The sequence below is a fragment of the Dendropsophus ebraccatus genome, chromosome 11 (assembly GCF_027789765.1).
Source record: "Dendropsophus ebraccatus isolate aDenEbr1 chromosome 11, aDenEbr1.pat, whole genome shotgun sequence".
In the NCBI taxonomy this organism is placed as follows: Eukaryota; Metazoa; Chordata; class Amphibia; order Anura; family Hylidae; genus Dendropsophus; species Dendropsophus ebraccatus.
Genome location: NC_091464.1, coordinates 85874118 through 85893617, shown reverse-complemented (window position 1 = coordinate 85893617; position 19500 = coordinate 85874118). Strand labels below are relative to the sequence as shown.

At 44.1% G+C, this 19500-nt stretch overlaps 1 protein-coding gene across 2 annotated transcripts in view; it reads left to right on the top strand.

Annotated features, from left to right (window-relative positions):
* The first annotated feature begins 2857 nt into the window (after positions 1-2857).
* The window catches only part of ARL6 (ARF like GTPase 6), a 78860-nt gene continuing 62217 nt past the window's right edge, over positions 2858-19500 (top strand). The window contains exons 1-4 of one of the 2 annotated variants that reach the window (XM_069945177.1): positions 2858-2935; positions 4606-4744; positions 10604-10665; positions 15640-15708. In XM_069945177.1, the coding sequence (XP_069801278.1) occupies positions 4622-4744; positions 10604-10665; positions 15640-15708 (254 nt within the window). In that variant the 5' untranslated portion in view covers positions 2858-2935; positions 4606-4621. Of the gene's footprint in view, positions 2936-3369; positions 3425-4605; positions 4745-10603; positions 10666-15639; positions 15709-19500 lie in introns of those variants that run through there. The other variant, XM_069945178.1, reaches the window with a different exon arrangement.

The following is a 19500-nucleotide window of genomic DNA, read 5'->3' as shown; positions in this document are numbered from 1 at the left end:
TATACAGGTAGGATACAGGGGCAGGATACACTGGCTGGATACAGGAGAGCTGGGACTACACACTAAGGAAAGCATGCAGAGGCTCCAACACCTGTGGTGGGGCAGGGCTGCAATTTATAGGAGAGTCTCAGAGCAGAGCAGCAGTCAATTAAAGGGACAGTGACCCTTTAAGTTACAGCAGAGCCCGCGCGCGCGCTCCCTAGGAGACAGGGACGCGTCGAGCTGACAGGGAGCTGGAGGAGGAGGAGGAACCCCGACACAGAGCAGGAGATAGGCCGGCAGCGGTGCGGCGAGAGGTATGTGCCGCGGCCGCGGATGTGACACTAGGGTTTCCTACCACTAAGGGTGGGTCGGCCCGCCTCCAGTGCTTCTGCCTGGGCCTGGTGGTACAGTCACTTTAAAATCACCTGTACGATTGATATCTGCAAAAAAAAAAAAAAAATTAACGAGTGACACTTTAAGAGGAGAACATTTTCCTCCTGCCAAACTTCCATAGCACCCTGTCCATGAAAACAATCAAATGCCTTCTCCTCATCAAGGCTGAACAGGGACATATCTCTCTATGTCCATGTTCTTGGTCAGTATGGATCAGAAGGCATTTAAAGAGTCACTGTCGTATTTTTTTTTTTTTGCAGAAATCAATAGTCCAGGCGATTTTAAGAAACTTTGTAATTGGGTTTATTAGCCAAATCTTCCATTATCTGCATGTAAAAAGCCTTTTCCCAGGTCCCCCCCCCCCCTCCTTCCTCTTTTTCATCCACTCTGAAAAATCTGAAAATTGTGACTTGTTGCAGGAGACGTACCCTGTCTGTTCTAGGGAGAGGGGAGGGGGGAGGAGGAAGGAGGGAGTTAGCCGGCAGCAGAAAGCAGATAACAGAGGATTACAGGCACGGAGCTGGGTGACAGCTGTAATCCGAGCTCAGACAGGTCACTGGTGACTGTCACAGGAGATATCCCGTGAGGGATTTGTAGATTAACTCTTTGTTGTCCTGTTTTGGTCTTTTCTTTAGCTCTCTCCATAGGAGAACAATGAAGACAGGGGGGAGAGCTTCAAACTGCTTTTTCATGATAAAAATGCATTTTTCGGATAATAAACCCAATTACAAAGTTTCTTAAAATCGCCTGGACTATTGATTTCTGCAAAAAAAAATTCACGACAGTGACACTTTAAGGTATTCCAGTCTCCCTTATCATAGTGAGGGTAGGTTTAGACTATGGAATCCGCGCAAAGAATTTCCGGCGGATTCCGTGGCTCGTACCTGTTCACAGCAGTGCGCATATCTGCCGGCTCAATAGACACCATTCTATGGCTGGGCTGATTCCATGTTCTTCCGAATAAATAGACAAGTCAGTTCTTCTGGCAGAACACGGTACGAGATACGAAATCCGTCGGCAACTTCTCTGCGTGGATTCCATATTCTGAACCTGCCCTAAGGCTGTCTGCGACCCAATAGCCAGGAATGCCACAGCCCCACCGGTCTGCTAGCACCTTGGCGAGGATCTTATAGTCCATATGTATTACACAGCCCAATAATGAGGAGGAAGCAAGCGACAAACTGTCAGGTCAGCACTCGCTTCCCGCTTTCCTCGCTTGCTGTCTGTGCTATGACACGCACAGACATTGAACGGGAGGAGTGGGAGTACGCAAAGAGCTGAGGATGGCTCATTAAAGAGAGAGCAGCGGTCCATATTTCACAGAACGATGTGCAGAAGAATGTCGCTATTGTTTCTGTTTTTTTACATGTTAAAAGCCAGCCGACATCTTCTTGTGTTGGCTTTCTGGACGAGATGCCGATGTGATCAGGAAGGCGGCAGTCCACACATGCAAGGTTGTGGTGAAGACCAGAAGCCAACAGAGGAGAAACATTCTTGATTCTAGCCATCAAGAGGTGCCGCGGTCCTTGGGGGAGGAGGAGACAGCCTGAGGACCACCTGGAATTCCGGGATACAGCCTATTACCTAGACCATGGGTCTCCAAACTGCAGCCTTCCAGCTGTTGCGAAACCACAACTCCCATCATGCCTGGACAGCTAAAGCTTTGGATTTGGCTGTCCAGGCATGATGGGAAATGTAGTTTTGCAACAGCTGGAGGGCCGCAGTTTGGAGACCCCTGACCTAGACTATTACCTAGGCTGTATCCCAGAATTCCAGGCGGTATTCGGAATGTCTCCTCCTTCCCCACAGACCGAAAAGACCATCGGGAATCAAATGTGGAAAGTTCAACAAGGTTCGGGTTCTATAGAACCTAAGATTTTCCGCCGTTCGATCATCTCTAGCTGCGGCCACTTTCCAGGATGTAAGAGTGTGTTCACACTGCAGAAAACAGGTGAAAATTCCGAACAGAATCCCTGCTGTGGACTCCGCTTGGAATCCTGCCTGCCTCACTGTCTCAATGTTATGTATAGGGCGCCTCCGCTCTCCACCCAAAGTATTGACATATTTACTCAGAGTTTTGTGGGTGGTAAAAACAATAAAAGTTTCCATACACTGACAGCAAGCAGAGGGCGTGAACACTGCATAGAACCGGTATATAAGTTATAGGAGGTAGTTGCATTATCTAGTATAGTGCAGTAGATATGTATTCTCCACACGTTCCAGGGATTGTACGTCTCCAGGTCTGTGAGCAGGTGTATGGGCGATAATAACAGCTACTCCTTCACGTTTATCACTAGAAATCGGACTACAGATCCCAGCAATGCCACTGCCCTGAAGAAACCGCATCCCGTGTGATTACAGCTGAAGAGCCGGCGGGTAGATGAGAGCGGCGCTGCTATTGGTTAATTCTCCTGAGACCAGCGATTGGCTGCGATCAGAAGGGGGCGTGGTTAGAGCCGCAGGAAAGTGTTTGCTGGGTTACCATAGAGTCCGCCGCTTCCGGTGTATCCCTGTCAGTTCTATCACCAGGTCCGAGGCTATACACCCGGATTACTACAAGGTATGTGGCGGGGGATGGCGGGAAACGCAGGACGATGAAGGGTTCTGTGCGTCTTTTGCGCCTGGTACTCTGAATGCACACACATCAGGGGGAGCCTGTATACCTGCTTGGTGCTGTGCTCCAGTATTCTGTATGATATGCACTGACCCCCCCCCCCCCCCCCATATATTTGGTACATTCCAAACACCACATAGATGTGAAACAATACGAATATAACGGTGTCTGATTAATTCCTGTCCATCCTTAAAGGGGAAGTGCACCTATATACATGTAATAACTAGGGCCCCAGTTTTCATCTGGATATACTCCTAAACAAGTATCACAGATAGGATTTCAATATATTTTCAGCACGAGTTCTAATAATTCTGTCACTGATGTGTTTAGATGAATCATCTGGTTGCTAGGGACACACTGCTTAGCAACCGCAGACTTTCAGTACTATTCCCAGGAAGCACATCCCTAGTGACACGTCTGTCCGGGATTAGTCAGGTAGACAGAATTAACCCCGTGTTGTTTGATAGTGTGTTACATCCTGTGTGTACACTGTAAATGTGCAGATGAGAATACCCCTTTAAGTGACAGTATGCTTAAAGGGGTAATTCGGCAAAAAAAAAAATAATAATAATAATAATTAAATCAACTAGTGCCAGAGATTTGTAATTTACTTCTATTAGAAAAAAAAAGTCTTTTAATACTTATCAGCTGCTGTATGTCCTGCAGGAAGTGGTGTATTCTCTCCAGTCTGACACAGTGCTCTCTGCTGCCACCTCTGTCCATGTCAGGAACTGTCCAGAGCAGCAGCAAATCCCCATAGAAAACCTCTCCTGCTCTCCAGACTTGAAAGAATACACAAACTCCTTCAGGGCATACAGCAGCTGATAAGTACTAGAATACTTGAGGTTTTTTAATAGAAGTAAATTACAAAACTCTCGTACCGGTTGATTTGAAAGATTTTTTTTTTTTGCTGAACTACTCCTTATGTTATGCATCTAATAAATGCCCAATCTGTTTCTTGTTTACAGCACCGTGGCCCCCATACTGCCATATAGATGCTGCTGCCAATCACTGGTCTTGTGTCATGCCGTACCGTGCCAAGGCCAGTGATTGGCTGCAATGGTCACATGGTATACAGGTATATTATTGGTAAACCACAGTAAACAAAGACCAACAGAGCATCGGGGTTAGAACAGCAGGAGGCTTATCATGGTGTGTAATGGGCCTTTTATTTTTTATGCTATTTCAATCCTTTTTATAAATCTATATGTACATCCCCATTGCACCACTTGGATCCACGATGTTTAGTCTGGGAACGTTCTTCGCACTACCGTACTGGCATAGAGGGATCCAGGGCACCAGACGTATAATAAACCCACTTTATTCAGTGATCCAGTCTTGGCAAACCCCTAGATATAAGAGGAGACTTTAGGGGAGTGTCCTCCTATTTTAGAATGGGCGGAAAGAGTTAAATGCTTATTTCATGAAGAAGTTGTTAAGTTTCTATCAGGTGTTCTATGCTTTGTGGTCCCAGCGCAGCTCTCTGTCCGTCCTCATTACAAGCTTTAGGATAAGAGGCTTATGCCGTCCGCAGCTGTCATGGCTGTTCCTTGCCTCTTCTGCACAATGTGATGTTATAGGGCAGCGGACATTACTCTGTCACTTCTTCATGTCAGGTTCAGCGTGAGGAGCATGGGGTTGTTTGACCGGCTGGCAGGCTGGCTGGGCCTGAAGAAGAAAGAAGTTCACGTCTTGTGTCTGGGATTGGATAACAGCGGTAAGACCACCATCATCAACAAGCTGAAGCCCGCTAATGTAAGTGCCTACTCTCCTCTATTTGATGCAATGTATACACCTTCTATGAACATTGTTACGTGTTAGGCTATGTTTATAGGTGAGCCAGGGTACGATGTATACTTAGTAAAATAGAGGGATTCGGTAAAGAAGGCACGGACATACACTGACTCACACTCCTCTGGGTCAAGTAAGAGAAGGCATCTCCTAGGGTATAGTGGGATCGGGTGCCATCATTTTATCATTAGGCACTTGTCAAAGTTTTACTATGGTGGTATAGTGTATATATTAAAGGGATTGTCCACTTCTGAAGTGTACTGCCATAGGAAATGCTAAAAAACCCTTATTCCTTACTATAGCACTAAAGGTGAGCTCCCCATACTGTTCATTGGCTACCATCTAAGGGCCCAATTATACAGGACAATTATCGTGAGGAAAATTGTTATATTGTTCGAATTTAAAGGGAACCAATCACGTTAAAAATAACTATTAAGCTCAGGAAGTGTGCTGATAAATCACTCAGCACACTTCCCATACATGTCCTTATATCCCCTGTCCCTGCAAATGAAAACGTATAATCTTACTTTTACAGACTGGCGCGCTGTATGGTAATCAACCCCAAGTAGTCATCTGGGTGGTGGGCTGTGGGCAGGTACTCACGGTCCCCTGGGCGGTTCAGCGATGTAATGACGCCCCTCTGGGCGTAAGGGGCATGATTCAAACTCCAGTGAAACTGTGACGTACTCCAGAGGCATGCTGTAGCGTCCGGCTGCGCCGTTCTCATCATGCCGCACGTGCGCAGTACAGCAAGTCCCATTCTGTGCTGTAGGCGCGCCGCTGGGTGCTACAGCACGCCTCTGAAGGACGTCACAGCCCAGAGGGGCATGATTACATCGCCAAACCGCCCAGGGGACTGTGACTACCTTCCCACAGCCCACCGCCCAGATAACTACTTGCCGGTGATTACCATACAGCGCGCCAATCTGTAAAAGTAAGATTATATGTTTGCAGGGACAGGGGATATAAGGACATGTATGGGAAGTGTGCTGAGTGATTTATCAGCACTAGAGATGAGCGATCCGGGTTCGGGTTCGAGTCCATCCGAACCTGAACGTTCGGCATTTGATTAGCTGGGGCTGCTGAACTTGGATAAAGCTCTAAGGTTGTCTGGAAAACATGGATACAGCCAATGACTATATCCATGATTTCCACATAGCATTAGGGCTTTATCCAAGTTCAGCAGCCACCGCTAATCAAATGCCAAAAGTTCGGGTTCGGATCGACTCGAGCATGCTCCAGGTTCGCTCATCTCTAATCAGCAGACTTTCTGAGATTAATAGCCATTTTTGGTTCCCTTTAAACAATAATTGTTCTGTGTAATTGCAGGCAACGATCGAAAAATTGTTTGTATGTCGCTGATAGTTGATTTAGATCTAAACCTAAAATCATCATTAATCGTTCGCTGTAATTCCCCATTGAGAATCAATTGACTGCCAACCATGCATTTTCAGTTTGCTCTGTGAGACATCTCCCCTCTGTTCTTGTCATTGGTGGAGGTTCCAACAGTCGGACCCCTACCAATAAGCTTGGTATCCCCCATCCTTTGTGTGTGAGAACCTGTAATTGTTAGTGTAGCAAGTAAACCTCCAACCTTAGGTGCACTAGTCTCTACTAGTGTTGAGCGAGCATGCTCCATCAAGCATCGGGGTGCCTAATCAAGTTCGATCCTGGACCAAGCACCTTGTGGTGCTCAGGTAAAGGTGGCCATACACCTTCAATAACAATCGGTTATATCTCCTACCTATCTACCTATTAATCTATTACATTTTTGTATATTTCATCCCTTGAAAGGATGTTTAAACAAAATTAACAAAAATTAGGACAAACAAATATAATAGGTTTCTGCAGGACACATTAGAACTCAGGCGGGATGCTACATAGTAAGATCTGTATAGTAAGGCTGGGTTCACACTGCATTTTTAGCATACGTTTAACGGATCCGTTTTTTTAACGGACAAAAAAATAGTGTCAGCAACGTTTTTGTGTCCGTAAAAAAAAAAACCGGATCCGTTTTGATGTTTTTCTTATAATGGAAGTCAGTGGAAAAACGGATCAAAACGGATGCACACAAATGCATCCGTTTTTGCAATCCGTTTTTCATCCGTTTTTTTCAAAAAACGGATGAAAAAAACGCAGTGTGAACCCAGTCTAACTGAGGAATACTCTATGCAGCTTCCTGTTCCCTATAGGTATTTTATGACTATTTTCTGAGACCTATCTATTCCCTGGCCTTCAGAGGACTTATCTTCACCCTAGAGCTCCTGCCAGGTACCAGCTAATGAGGCTGCTTCCTGCCTTAGGACACCAGTATGGTTTCTGCTAGCAGTGTAGCTGCTAGAGACTGGGTTTCAACGTTTGGGACTGGGTGCAAAATAAAGGCCACATTGCACAGTGAGCTTCTTAGAAGACAATAATAAAAATATGTTTACAATCTGCACATAATGCAAATAATCTGGAAAAAGATGCTTTTTCCATCAAGATAATCTCAGTGATCAGCTGATCAGTGGTGGCATAATGTTTGAACCCCCTGTAAAAATTCTTACTAACTAAAAATATGCACCCATTGAGCTGAGGCAGAAGATCATGATGAGAGCAATCAGAAAAGAACAACATTTTGACTGGAAGCCATGTGATGCGCTCCAGCCAATGAAAAGGCTACTGGTGCGCATGTGCACCAGCAGCCTTTTCTCTCCCATTCACTTTCCATGAAGACGCCGAGGAGGAAGAAGACCCGGATGAACATGTGTCTGCAGCTTCATGGTTTATATATACAGTATATATGATACCAGAACTACAGAAGATAAGAAGAAGCTTGAATGACACACTGGCTGTAGGAGAATAATGTATCTCTGCACATTACAGATGTATATGATGTTCCGAGCTAGAGAACAGACTTGTGTACAGTATATGGATTATCAGTGATTATTAGACCTAGATAACACCGAAGTAGCTAAACGGAATATTAATATAAGTTACTCCAATGGACAACTGACACTTTTCTATTCTCAAATTTAATTTTTTCTTCATTTAACTGCAAACACTCCTTATGGTAAAACTGAAATTTTACATTTACTAATATAAAAAACAATTAGGGTTAATTCTTTCACTCTCCTATACAAAAACAGGGTTTAAAGGTGCCTTTATACACAATAGGCTCTTTACAACGCTGTTCCACATTTATAGCCAGTGCAGCAGAAGTGTCCAGAGTCACGCCCCTTTCTCTGACATCACTTCCTGCTCCACAGCTGTTGGCTGTAGCTGTATCACACCAACTTCCTGCTCCTCCCACCCTATGTAGTCGCCAATAAGTTTTAGGTCCAATGCAGGAGGAAGGTGATGAAAAGAAGATATTATTTGCAGAGTAGCAGATGGGTAATAGTAGTAACATGCAGTGCTAGTTATTGTTTCCTGTAGTGTCGGGCTAGGTGTACACTGCGTTTTTCTATTTGTTTCATTACGTTTCATTTTAACGTACAGTAAAACATGGTCAACCATGTTTTTGTGTATATGAAAATAAAAATTATCTGGTTTGATCATATATGTGTGTGTATATATACCTGCCCTTGCTTGTTTTGTTTACAGTAGTGGGGCACAGTTATCACTTCAGATTTATTGGTTAGATATGGTCCTTGCCATTTTTGCTTGCCGGAGTGCCCTGGGGGCTTTTTCCTATGTGTAGTGGGCCCCCCTTGATGTATTTTGTGTTTTCTTAGATTTTTTTTAACTGTTTATGTCCCAGTGTGATGTTTGTTAGTTTGATTTATGTAAAATAAAGATACATAATTTCTTCTTTATTTGTACGGTGTGCCTTGAGTATGCCTTGAGTATGTATGACAGACCTTTCCCTTCGTTTTGGTAGGTACTATTTATATTGCTGTCATCTTCTGAGCACCCTGTAATATTGGCAGTGCAGAGTCTACACATTTTTGTTATAATCGTGTCAATGAGGTATGACCGATTGTTCCTTGGGCCCTGGCACCGCTGTGCCTCACGTTACTTACTGGGCATACAGAACAGTATGGCGAAGCAGTGCTAGTGCCCAGGGAACAATAGGCTCCACCTCTTTGACACTATTCACAAGCCAAATAAAGGTGTTTTTTATGAAAATAAAAGCATGGGCAACAAAGCAATGTTCTGAATGCCTTCTTTGACATCTATCCAGCAGTTCTGCCAGCTCAGTAAGTAGTCAGGGTGTCAAAGATTCACTTTAAGGGCTTATAGCACCATAGAAGTATTTGGCGGGCCACATTGAAAGCATTAACAGCCCCCGTAGGGTAATGACTAGAGTCGGGCCATTTGACTAATTGTGAAAATTTGCCCGGAGTTTCCCTTTAAAGAACTGGTGCGGATAACACGGGGAGCATCTGAAGTTTACATACTTGCCTTAGCACATTAAAGCTGTTCGGTAGCAGAAATGTCGGAGCACTTGGTAATGAAATCCGCCAGAAGTTATCAGGGCATAAAAGTAAAGCGGAGTGCGCTGTGCTAATGTCATCCCTGGCATCTTTGTGCCTTGTGTACAGTGCTGGCATGGTGGTGCGCCGCCGCTGCTGAATCCTCCAGAGACCGCTGACATGATAGAAACTCTTTTCAGGCTTCTCTGTCTCCTCTATACAAGTAACCTCTGCCCAGCGCCTGTGACGAGATGCAGGCATTTCTTGATCGTCTCCTCCCGTGGGATACAGACAGTAAAATAAAGTTTCCCGTTTTCCCATTTTAATGCCCTAATTTCCCAGCAGTGCCTCTAATTACTCTGTAAGCAAACGGTAATAACAGCGAACAAAGGAAAAACAAAGTTGCAGCAATTTGGCGTAGTAAGGAAAGTGGAAGGTGTCTCATGTACATTCACTTAGGATTCGGGAGGCTTTTTGACCTTACTTTGTTTTTACACTTTCTTTTAATTTGCATAAAAAGTTAACTTTGCGAATATATTGCGGTCCTGTATTCTAGTCTAGAGTTACATTCACAATTCTTCACAGTCCTCCCAGTGTTCTCTTGTCATTTGACTGGAGTTATGGATTCTAACCGTTCTAAAGGGGCGAAAAACTGAGACTGCCACCTTGTGTGAAAACGTGTTCATCCTGATGAGGTGCATACATTAAAGGGGTTGTTCAAATGAAAAAAAATTCTTTCAAATCAACTGCTGCCAGAAAGTGCCAGAGATTTGTAATTTACTTCTATTAAAAAATGTCAAGTCTTCCAGTACTTATCAGCTGCTGTATGTCTTGCAGAAAGTGGTGTATTTTTTTCCAGCCTGGAGAGCAGGAGATGTTTTCTATGAGGATTTTCTACTGCTCTGGACGGTTCCTGACGTGGACAGAGGTGGTAGCAGAGAGCACTGTGTCAGACTGGAATGAATACACCACTTCCTGCAGGACATACAGCAGCTGATAAGTACTGGAAGACTTGCCATTTTTTTAATAGAAGTAAATTACAAATTTCTGACATTTTCTGATACCAGTTGATTTGAGATAAAAAACATTTTTGACATTTTTGGTGTACTACCCCTTTAAGAAATTATTCTGGTGCATCATGGACACGTTGGAAGATGTCATCTGTGGTGATCTATGATCAGTAGTGACCACTTAGTACTACAATGAAGAGGCTATGGCATAGCTATACGTTTCCATGTACTAGAGTGGGACTGCAAGGACAATCTGGGTTTTATTGATTTTGAACAAGATTACAGGTGTTAATACATGTGTGATAAGATATGGTAGAACATGTTTACATGTGATGTTGGCAGATACATAATGTAGTCTGTTGGGCACACCTTGTACTGGCACTTACCTTTGCTTTTACCTTTCCTTTGTTTTCAAGGCTCAGACCCAGGATATTGTCCCAACCATTGGATTCAGCATAGAAAAGTTCAAGACGTCCAGGTACCATTCTAAAAATACTCTGTATCCCTGTTACTATGTGAATGGAGAAAGGAGGAGCTCTGGTGGAAATTTATGTCCATTTAGACAGTACGGACAAGCAAATAAAATTTACCATGCTGAACCCTTGTCTCTCCAATATCATCTGTCCGGAAGTCGGGTGGCCACCATATCCTTTTTTTCTGCTGATACTTCTCAGGATATGCTATAGGGTAGAAGGATCTCCTCTTCTCTATGTATATGGAGACAACATAGCAGCTAGTCCCCAACCACTATTCTCTCAGTTACTTAACACAGAGGCGGGATAATCCTATCGTTACAGATTTCATTCTGGTCCTGTCCTGTAGGGAAAGGTCACGCCTATATAGATAACAATGAGAATATTAGTTGACATTTTTGTTAGGTTCATATTGCTTGAACAACATGTTGTACCCTTGGCCAGGATGAGGGCTCCAAGATCGTTGGGTGGCCTTGGTTGACAGATCTTTCCCTATTTTGTCAAGGCCAACAGACTATTCAGATGATTAGTTCGGGCAGCATGAAGCTAATGACTGGTTCCCTTTAAGTATGTTATAAAGAAAATAATGTAATGTCTCAAACAGATTCCAGGATAGAAGTGAAGTTCTCCTTTAAAGTACCACTGTCGTTTAACTTTTTTTTGCAGAAATTTTAGGAAACTTTGTAATTGGGTTTATTAGCCGAAAATGCATTTTTATCATTAAAAAGCAGTTTGAAGCTCTCCCTCTGTCTCCATGGTTTTCTTATGGAGAGGAGAGGGGTAGAGGGAGATGAGGCACCAAAACAGAACAACAAAGAGTTAATTTACAGCTACATCACTGAGCTATCTCCTCTGAAGTCAGCACTGACCTCACTGACTTCTGAATACCGGCTTTCACACAGGTCCCGCCAGGTAGTCCTTTGTTCTCTGCTGGCGACTAATCTCCCTCCTCCCCCTCCCCTCTCCATAGGTTAGACAGGGCACAACTGATGTAAAAGAGTCGAGATTTCCTGATAATGAGAGACAAGAGGTGAGGGGGGGACCTGGGGAAAGTCTTTTTGAACGCAGATAATGGCATGTTTGCCTAATAAAACCCAATTACAAATGTTTCTTAAAATCACCTGTACTATTGATTTCTGCAAAAAAAAAAAAAATAATACGACAGTGACACTTTAAGCGTGCGCTTCATATCTGACCAGATGTTTAGCGCTGCCTTCTTGTTTGCAATGCTATACGGATCCATTAACTAAAAACATCCTTCAACGATGCCAACAAAATGAATTGCCTCCCAGGTGGCGCGCTGATAATTCATGGGTTGTTAAATATTAATTTCCAGCTACAGATATACATGAATGCTAGCTCTCCGAGGGACCGCACTGGCAGGGAGAAGTCTTGTTACATTGTTAAGTATTTTAGTAATAAACACAAGACAGGAACACAGCTGCTTTGGTGAAGTATTAATATACAACATGTAAAACTAGAGCAAGTCAAAAAAAATGTATAGACCAAATTACTAGAAAAAAAGCTAAAAGACTTTAAGAAAGTGATATTTCACATTTGTTCCCAATTCTTTTTTTTATAAATTGTCTTTTTATTGAAGTCTTCCAGTATAATAAGACGGAACAAAAAATGAAAGAAAACAACAACAATGTAGGCAGGAATAGCCATCAAGTAGCCAAATGACAAACATACAGTTATACAGAAGGTACTAATAATAGTAAAGAGGGATGAATCAGGCCTCAGGAGAACAACAACCGCAACTGGTGGCTAAAGATGATCCAGCGAACAATAAGGCAGGAAAAAAAAAAAGATCACTCGTGAGGAGTAGTGAAGGCGACAAAGGTACATTGGGAAAACTAGGCCCAAACCTGAAGCGAGAAACTTAGAGAAAGAAGAAGGAAAGAGAGAACAGGAGAAATAAAGGAAGATGAGAGAAGGAAAAGAGAAAAAGGACAAAAGAGATTATCTTGGATATCTGTCCCAGAACATGTCACAGGACTCCCAGACACTGTTAAACTTTACCACCGTACTAAATTTTATTTTACTGATTAGAGTCAGATACTAAAACTTGTTCTTTTCAGACTCCCCTCCTCCAGGCTGTACTGCCCTCCTCTGTGGTGAGTCTGTCCGTAAGATGACTGACATGGAGGAGCATGTGAACATGCCCCGCCCCCTCAGGCTCAGTGGTTGACACTGGGGGGCGGAGCATGGTCACATGCTCCTCCATGTCAGCCATCTTATGGACAGACTCACCACAGGGCAGGACAGCACAGCCTGGAGTTGGAGAGGCTGATTTAAGCTCTATGAGGTACACAGGGAGCTGCTGTCAATATATACAGTGAGTACACTTACTAATAATGCACACTAAACAATTTTACTATAACGTGGCCAACCCCTTTTAATAGGTTGTGTTTTCTAAAGGCACTGCTATTGAGCACCAATCTCTGTTTAGGGCCGCGGACAGCCAAAGGTTGACTAATGTAAAAGGGCACTTTGGGAAGTATACCATATACTATATATAATCACATCTGATAGTCACCCTCATTATGACAGTTAATGGTGGAAAATAATAATCCCTCCATATCTCAGGAAGATACCAAAATCCTGTAACTGGGTGAAAAATCATATGTAATGATGGTACAATCTCCTCTTTGAAGGCGCTCGTATCTATATAGCAGCGGTGCAAGGTGTTGCAGTGTTGTCCTATTCAAATGAACAGGACAACGCAGCAGAATCATGTACGGCCACTATTAATAGTATAGCAATGCCAATACGAGCGCCATTATACAGTAAAGAAGCTGCTGACCCCCGTAGCCCCTTTAAATAGCTGATCAGCAGGGTCCTGAGGATAATACGCCTTTGATTTTATAATGCAGAACAACCTCTTTAACACCGAGAAAACTCCTGCAGTTCTCAGCTGTGAAGTCAAGAGCGATAATGACACGTCTCCTCTTATGGCCTAGCATCCCACTTCATTTGTCTATTATTACAGAGACATGAGGGGAAGGAAATGGAATAACGTTTAAAACGGTGTGATTAGCAATTTTTTTAAATTTAAGATACAGGTGATTATAAAGTTATGGTTTTATAATGGAGAAGATTGGGACCAATATGTGAAGGACTGAACATCTGAGGAGGGCCCAATCCTCAATACACCGCCCAAATAGTAGATGCCATAGGGGCAGCCTAACAGCTTCGCATCGCTTACGGGCAGTATTGGCACATGGAGTATACTAAAGCTTTATAATAGCTGTAAAAAGTAAAAGTTTTTCAGAGTGAACGAAAAAATCCATTAAAAATATTTTCATTTTGCATCTTCAGCAGGCAGACTGGCTCAGATAGCAGGTATACAGTCTGGGCTTTCTTTTCCTCCTACACACAGCACATGCTAAGCCCCACCCTCCCTTCCTGTGTTTTGTCTTGATCTGTCTGTTATTGGAGGCAGATTTTCCCCTAACAGGCAGGGAACAGCGGATTGCAGGGAAGGGGGATACACCTAGTGGCTAAAACTTTAGAGCTTTTTCGAGGGTATAGAGTAATTTTCCATAAATTAAGTGATTTACATATATGTTAGGAATCACATAGGCTATTTAGAGGCACGGTCATCTTGGTGTATGTAAACTTCTCACCTACTGGGATTTTAGTATAGCGAAATATAAAGGATAGAGTCTGTTTGTAACAGTTAAAAGGGTACTCTAGCGGGGGGGGGGGGGAGGGGGAGGGAACATTCTTTCAAATTAACTCGTGTGAGAAAGTGTCAGAGATTTGTAATTTACTTTTACCAGTCAGTGAGCACCTGGCCAAGGGGTGGGAAAACAACTGAACAGTGACAGCCTCCTGAGCAGTAAAGGGAAGAGGAAACACAGTTGTTTCATCTTTCTCTTTCTAATTAAAGAGGTACTCCAGAGGGAAAAACTGTTTTTAAATCAACAGTTGTCAGAAAGTTATACAGATTTATAGGAAGTGGTGTATTTTTTCCAGTCTGACACAGTGCTCTTTGCTGCCACCTCTGTCCATGTCAGGAACTGTCCAGAGCAGTAGCAAATCCCCATAGAAAACCTCTCCTGCTCTGGACAGTTCCTGACATGGACAGAGGTCGCAGCAGAGAGAACTGTGTCAGACTGGAAAGAATACACCACTTCCTGCAGGACATACAGCAGCTGGTAAGTACTGGACGACTTGAGATTTTTTTTTTTAAGTAAAAATAATTTATAAAGCTAAACATTTTTTTTTGCTGGAGTACCTCTTTAATTGGTGCCATTGCCTGTGTCATGTATGCTATAGAGATAAAGACAACTTGCTCAAACCATAGTATGTTCATATGGAACCTGTCAACTTCATTGACTTTAACCTAAGTGTGTGGAAACGTATGACTTTAGCTGTATGACTTGAATACACCTATGGTGGGGGTAGGGGGGTATTAATACTGAGGCACTTTAAGAGTGCTATGAAGGACCATGTTGTAGACTTGTATTCGGAAAGCAGAAGGGCAGCACATACATATGCAGAGGATAATCCACGCACATAGGACACCATTACCACTCCTGTAAATTAATAGGTTGCAGATGTTCCCCTGCAGCAAGTTCATGATATACAGCAATTGGTGGTCCAATCTGTATTGGATTAACACACAGAGTATTTACAGCCTCCCATGGAAGCATATATATGTCACTGCAGGGAATTAATTCAGATGCAGGTGGCAGCCCACCCCCCTCCCCCTGTGCCCGGCCCTCAGCAGCCGCTCTTATGGCCGCTCTGATCCCTAGCACAGCTGACTACATCACCATAAATTCTCGTTGCCAATGCTAATTTTCCAAACATTGCAGTGGAGCTCTGGATCCCCGTGTTGTATCGCCATAAGGCATTGTGCTGTAATGTGTTAGTGTTGTTTGTAGGGTAGTATTGATGACTAGGCTGCACATGGCAGTGACTACTGGTGATATATGTTATACTAACTCTACAATATATATTTCTTCTAGCTTGTCGTTCACAGTTTTCGACATGTCTGGACAAGGGAGGTATAGGAACCTATGGGAACACTATTACAAGTAAGTCAACTTGATTGTGTTGTCTGCAAAGAGGAAAAAGGAAGAGTAATGGAAGTCATTGTATTGTTATCCTTGTATGATATAACTTAACAATGTATTCTTTTATGAGTTGTTGTTCCTCTAGGTGCAGTTAGGGTATGTTCACACTGAGGAATGGGGAGGAATTGAAGAGGAGAGTCACAGTATCTGCTTCCTCTTCTTCAGCTCTGGCGCAATAGGTGCGGAATTCAAGAGTAAATTCAAAGCCCCATTGACTTCTATGGTATTTCTCTAGCATAATCCGCCTAAAGAATTGACATGTCAATTCGTTGGGTGGAAAGTGGATCAGCGGCAGAACGTTCCACGCGTAAATTCAGTCGTGTGAACGACAGGGTGGAAATCCTATTGAACAGAATGGGACATTGCTCTGTACTTATTTTACGGGTGGAATTTCAAGCGGAATACGCATGAAAATTAAGCACAGATTCCACTTCAAATTCCTTGCCTATTTCTCAGTGTGAACATATCCTAACAAATGCATGATATTGCCCTCTGAATGGTCACCAAGCTTTTCACAGACCCTGAAAGAAATAAAAATCTGCATTGCCCTTACACCTTTTTTACCCCCAAGCGAGAGGAAGAGATCTTCTCTCTAGGATGGACTTAATTTCTTGACCTTGAAATGAGTACTTAGGGTTTTGCAAGGTTGGTTTTCCAGAATTAACAAAAGCACAGTTGCTTTCCTGCAAAACAGCGCCACCCCATGTACTCAGGTTGTGTGTGGTATTACAATTCAGCATCATTCATTTCAGTGAAACTGAACGACAAAACCCACACCCAAACTGTGGACAGGAGAGGTGCTGTTTCTGGAAAAAAGCAGCCATGTCTGTATAACCCATTTAAAGGATCAGCTGCCAGATACCACATGACTTTTAAAGGTGTACTGAGATCTATAGACAATTAGGCAGGTGGCATTAAAGGAGAACTCCAGTGAAAAAGTAAAAATCCAGGCCTGGCAGAGGGGGGTGGGGGTGGGAACATAATTAAGAAGTCATACTTACCTCTTTCTTTGCCCCCGAAGTGCATCCTTTACCACTCACAGACCCCTGCTGTCCTCCTGTAGCTCCTGCGATGTTACAACTTGGATCAGAACTGCTTGCTCAGCTAGTCAGTGGCTGGGATAGGACAACTCTGCAGATACCTCCCGCCAGGCCAGGGTGGCACAGGAAGCTGGGAGAAAAAACTGCAGACCAGAGACTGATATTGGGCGGGTGATGCTGCGGGTGCATGGTTATTATGTTCTGAACCCCTGCTGGCCTTGGATGTTTATTTTTCATTGGCGTTCTCCTTTAATGTGAAGGCTGATGGGTGTGTGTGGCTGCTGACTGCACTGATGTATAAGCAGTACTTACCTGTTTAGGACCTTTGAATGCTCCTTATTGGGGGAAAGCAATAGATATAATTTCCTCTACTTGCTTTGTACTGTAATCACTGCAAATTGTATCTGCTGAACAAAACTAAATAAGGTCAGGTTCACATCAGTGTTGGAAGCTCCATCCTCCAGAGTGATTGGTTTACTGAAACCTATAAGGTATGTATTTATTTACCTATCCACAGGGCAATTATTAAAGGGTTTTTTCACTCAAACATAACTTTTGATATGTTGCTGCCCATGGGGAGACTGACAATTCCTTCCATACTTGTTATTATCTATTCAGTCTCCTTCCCCCAGCTCTAAGCTGCTGCTTTCTTCTGAAGACACAAAAAACTGTGAGAGCTTTTCTCTCAGATTGTTAATCTGAGGTCAAGTTGCTAATGAACTCACTGTGATTAACCCTCCTGGCATTACAAAGAAGCTACAAAGTTGCAGATAGGGAGGAGGGGGAGATAGAGAGAAAAGCTCACACACATTTCTTTATGTTTTCAGCAGAATGCAGCAGCTCCGAACTGGGGGAAGGAGACTGACTAGATAATAACAAGTATGGAGTGAATTGTTAGTCGCACCATGGGCAGAAACATATGAAAAGTTATGTTTGTGAGGAATACCCCTTTAGGTTAAAAACACACTTGGCGGGTCTGCAGCGAGTCTCCTTGCTGCGTTTTTGCAGAGACACTCGCTGCAGATCCCGGCCCTATACTTTCATTAGCAGAGAAACTCGCAGCAGGGATGTACATCCCTGCTGCGATTTTGTCTGCAGCCCTCCCCATTAACCCCCTAGCCGCCGGACATTATACATTACCGGGTCCCCGTTCCTGCTTGCTTCGGGGCTCCCGGTGTCTTCACAGCCCGCCCGGCCAATCAGTGCGCTGCGGTGGGGCAGCGCACTGATTGGCCGGGCGGAACGTGCCGGGAGCCGCCGAAGCAAGCAGGAGTGGGGACCTGGTAATGTATATCCTGCCCGCACCCCCCGGCCGCACGATCGCACCCCCCCCCCCGAACCCCCCGGCCGCACGATCGCCCCCCCCGCACCCCCCGGCCGCATGATCGCCCCCCGCAGCCCTCATGCGGCTGGGGGCGATCGGGGCTGCAGGGGGGGCGGGCAGGATATACATTACCAGGTCCCCGCTCCTGCTTGCTTCGGCGGCTCCCGACACGTTCTGCCCGGCCAGTCAGTGCGCTGCCCTGCCGCAGCGCACTGATTGGCCGGGCGGGCCGTGAAGACACCGGGAGCCCCGAAGCAAGCAGGAACAGGGACCCGGTAATGTATAATGTCCGGCGGCTAGGGGGTTAATGGGGAGGGCTGCAGACAAAATTAGCAGTTTCTCTGCTAATGAAAGTATAGGGCTGGGATCTGCAGCGAGTCTCGCTGCAAAAACGCAGCAAGGAGACTCGCTGCAGACCCGCCAAGTGTGTTTGTAACCTTAAGGGTACAAACCCACACACCGTATACGCAGCAAATACGCAGCAGTTTGATGGTGAAGATTTAATGCTGAGTTCAGTTATTTAGATCTAATCTGCTGCGTTTTTGTTGCGTATTTGTTGCGTTTTTGCTGCGTATTCGCTGCGTATCGCAGCAGTAAATACGCTGTGTATACGGTGTGTGGGTTTATACCCTTAGGCTGGGTTCACACTATGTATATTTGAGGCTGTATTTGTGAGGCTGTATAGCAACCAAAACCAGGAGTGGATTGAAAACACAGAAAGGATCTGTTCACACAATGTTGTAATTGAGTGGATGGCCGTCATTTAATGGCAAATTTTTGCTGTTATTTTAAAACAACGGCTGTTATATTGAAATAATGGCAGTTATTTACCGTTATATGACGGCCATCCACTCAATTTCAACATTGTGTGAACAGAGCCTTTCTGTGTTTTCAATCCACTCCTGGTTTTGGTTGCTATGAGGACCTGACTTGAGGACCAAATACTGCCTGAAGTATACAGTGTGTGAACCCAGCCTAAGAGTGTAATCAGGGAGGAGTCTGACCACTCGGGCCCCCCACTCTCATACCTCCCAAGTGCATCTGATTTAATATACGCAACTTATCAGAGCCTAGTCTTTAGAAAAACGGTATTTCACACAGACCCCTCCCTCACCCTCTTATCCGCTATTTTTTTTTTATTCTTTATTTATCCACACCGTTGGGTTAAACGACATACAGCGGACTCCACGCACCGTGGACCAGTAAATTGACAGAGATAAACATGGTTGAATATCTTGAAGAACGTCAAGTCCATAAACAAAAACTGTGTATACTGATAGGGTTCACGTTGGAGAGGCCACGGACACCGCCCAACCCGTTTCACATTTTCCAATAACATAGTAAGCTGAAGAGATCTCCCGCGATAGAAAGAATGAGAAAGAGAAGCAC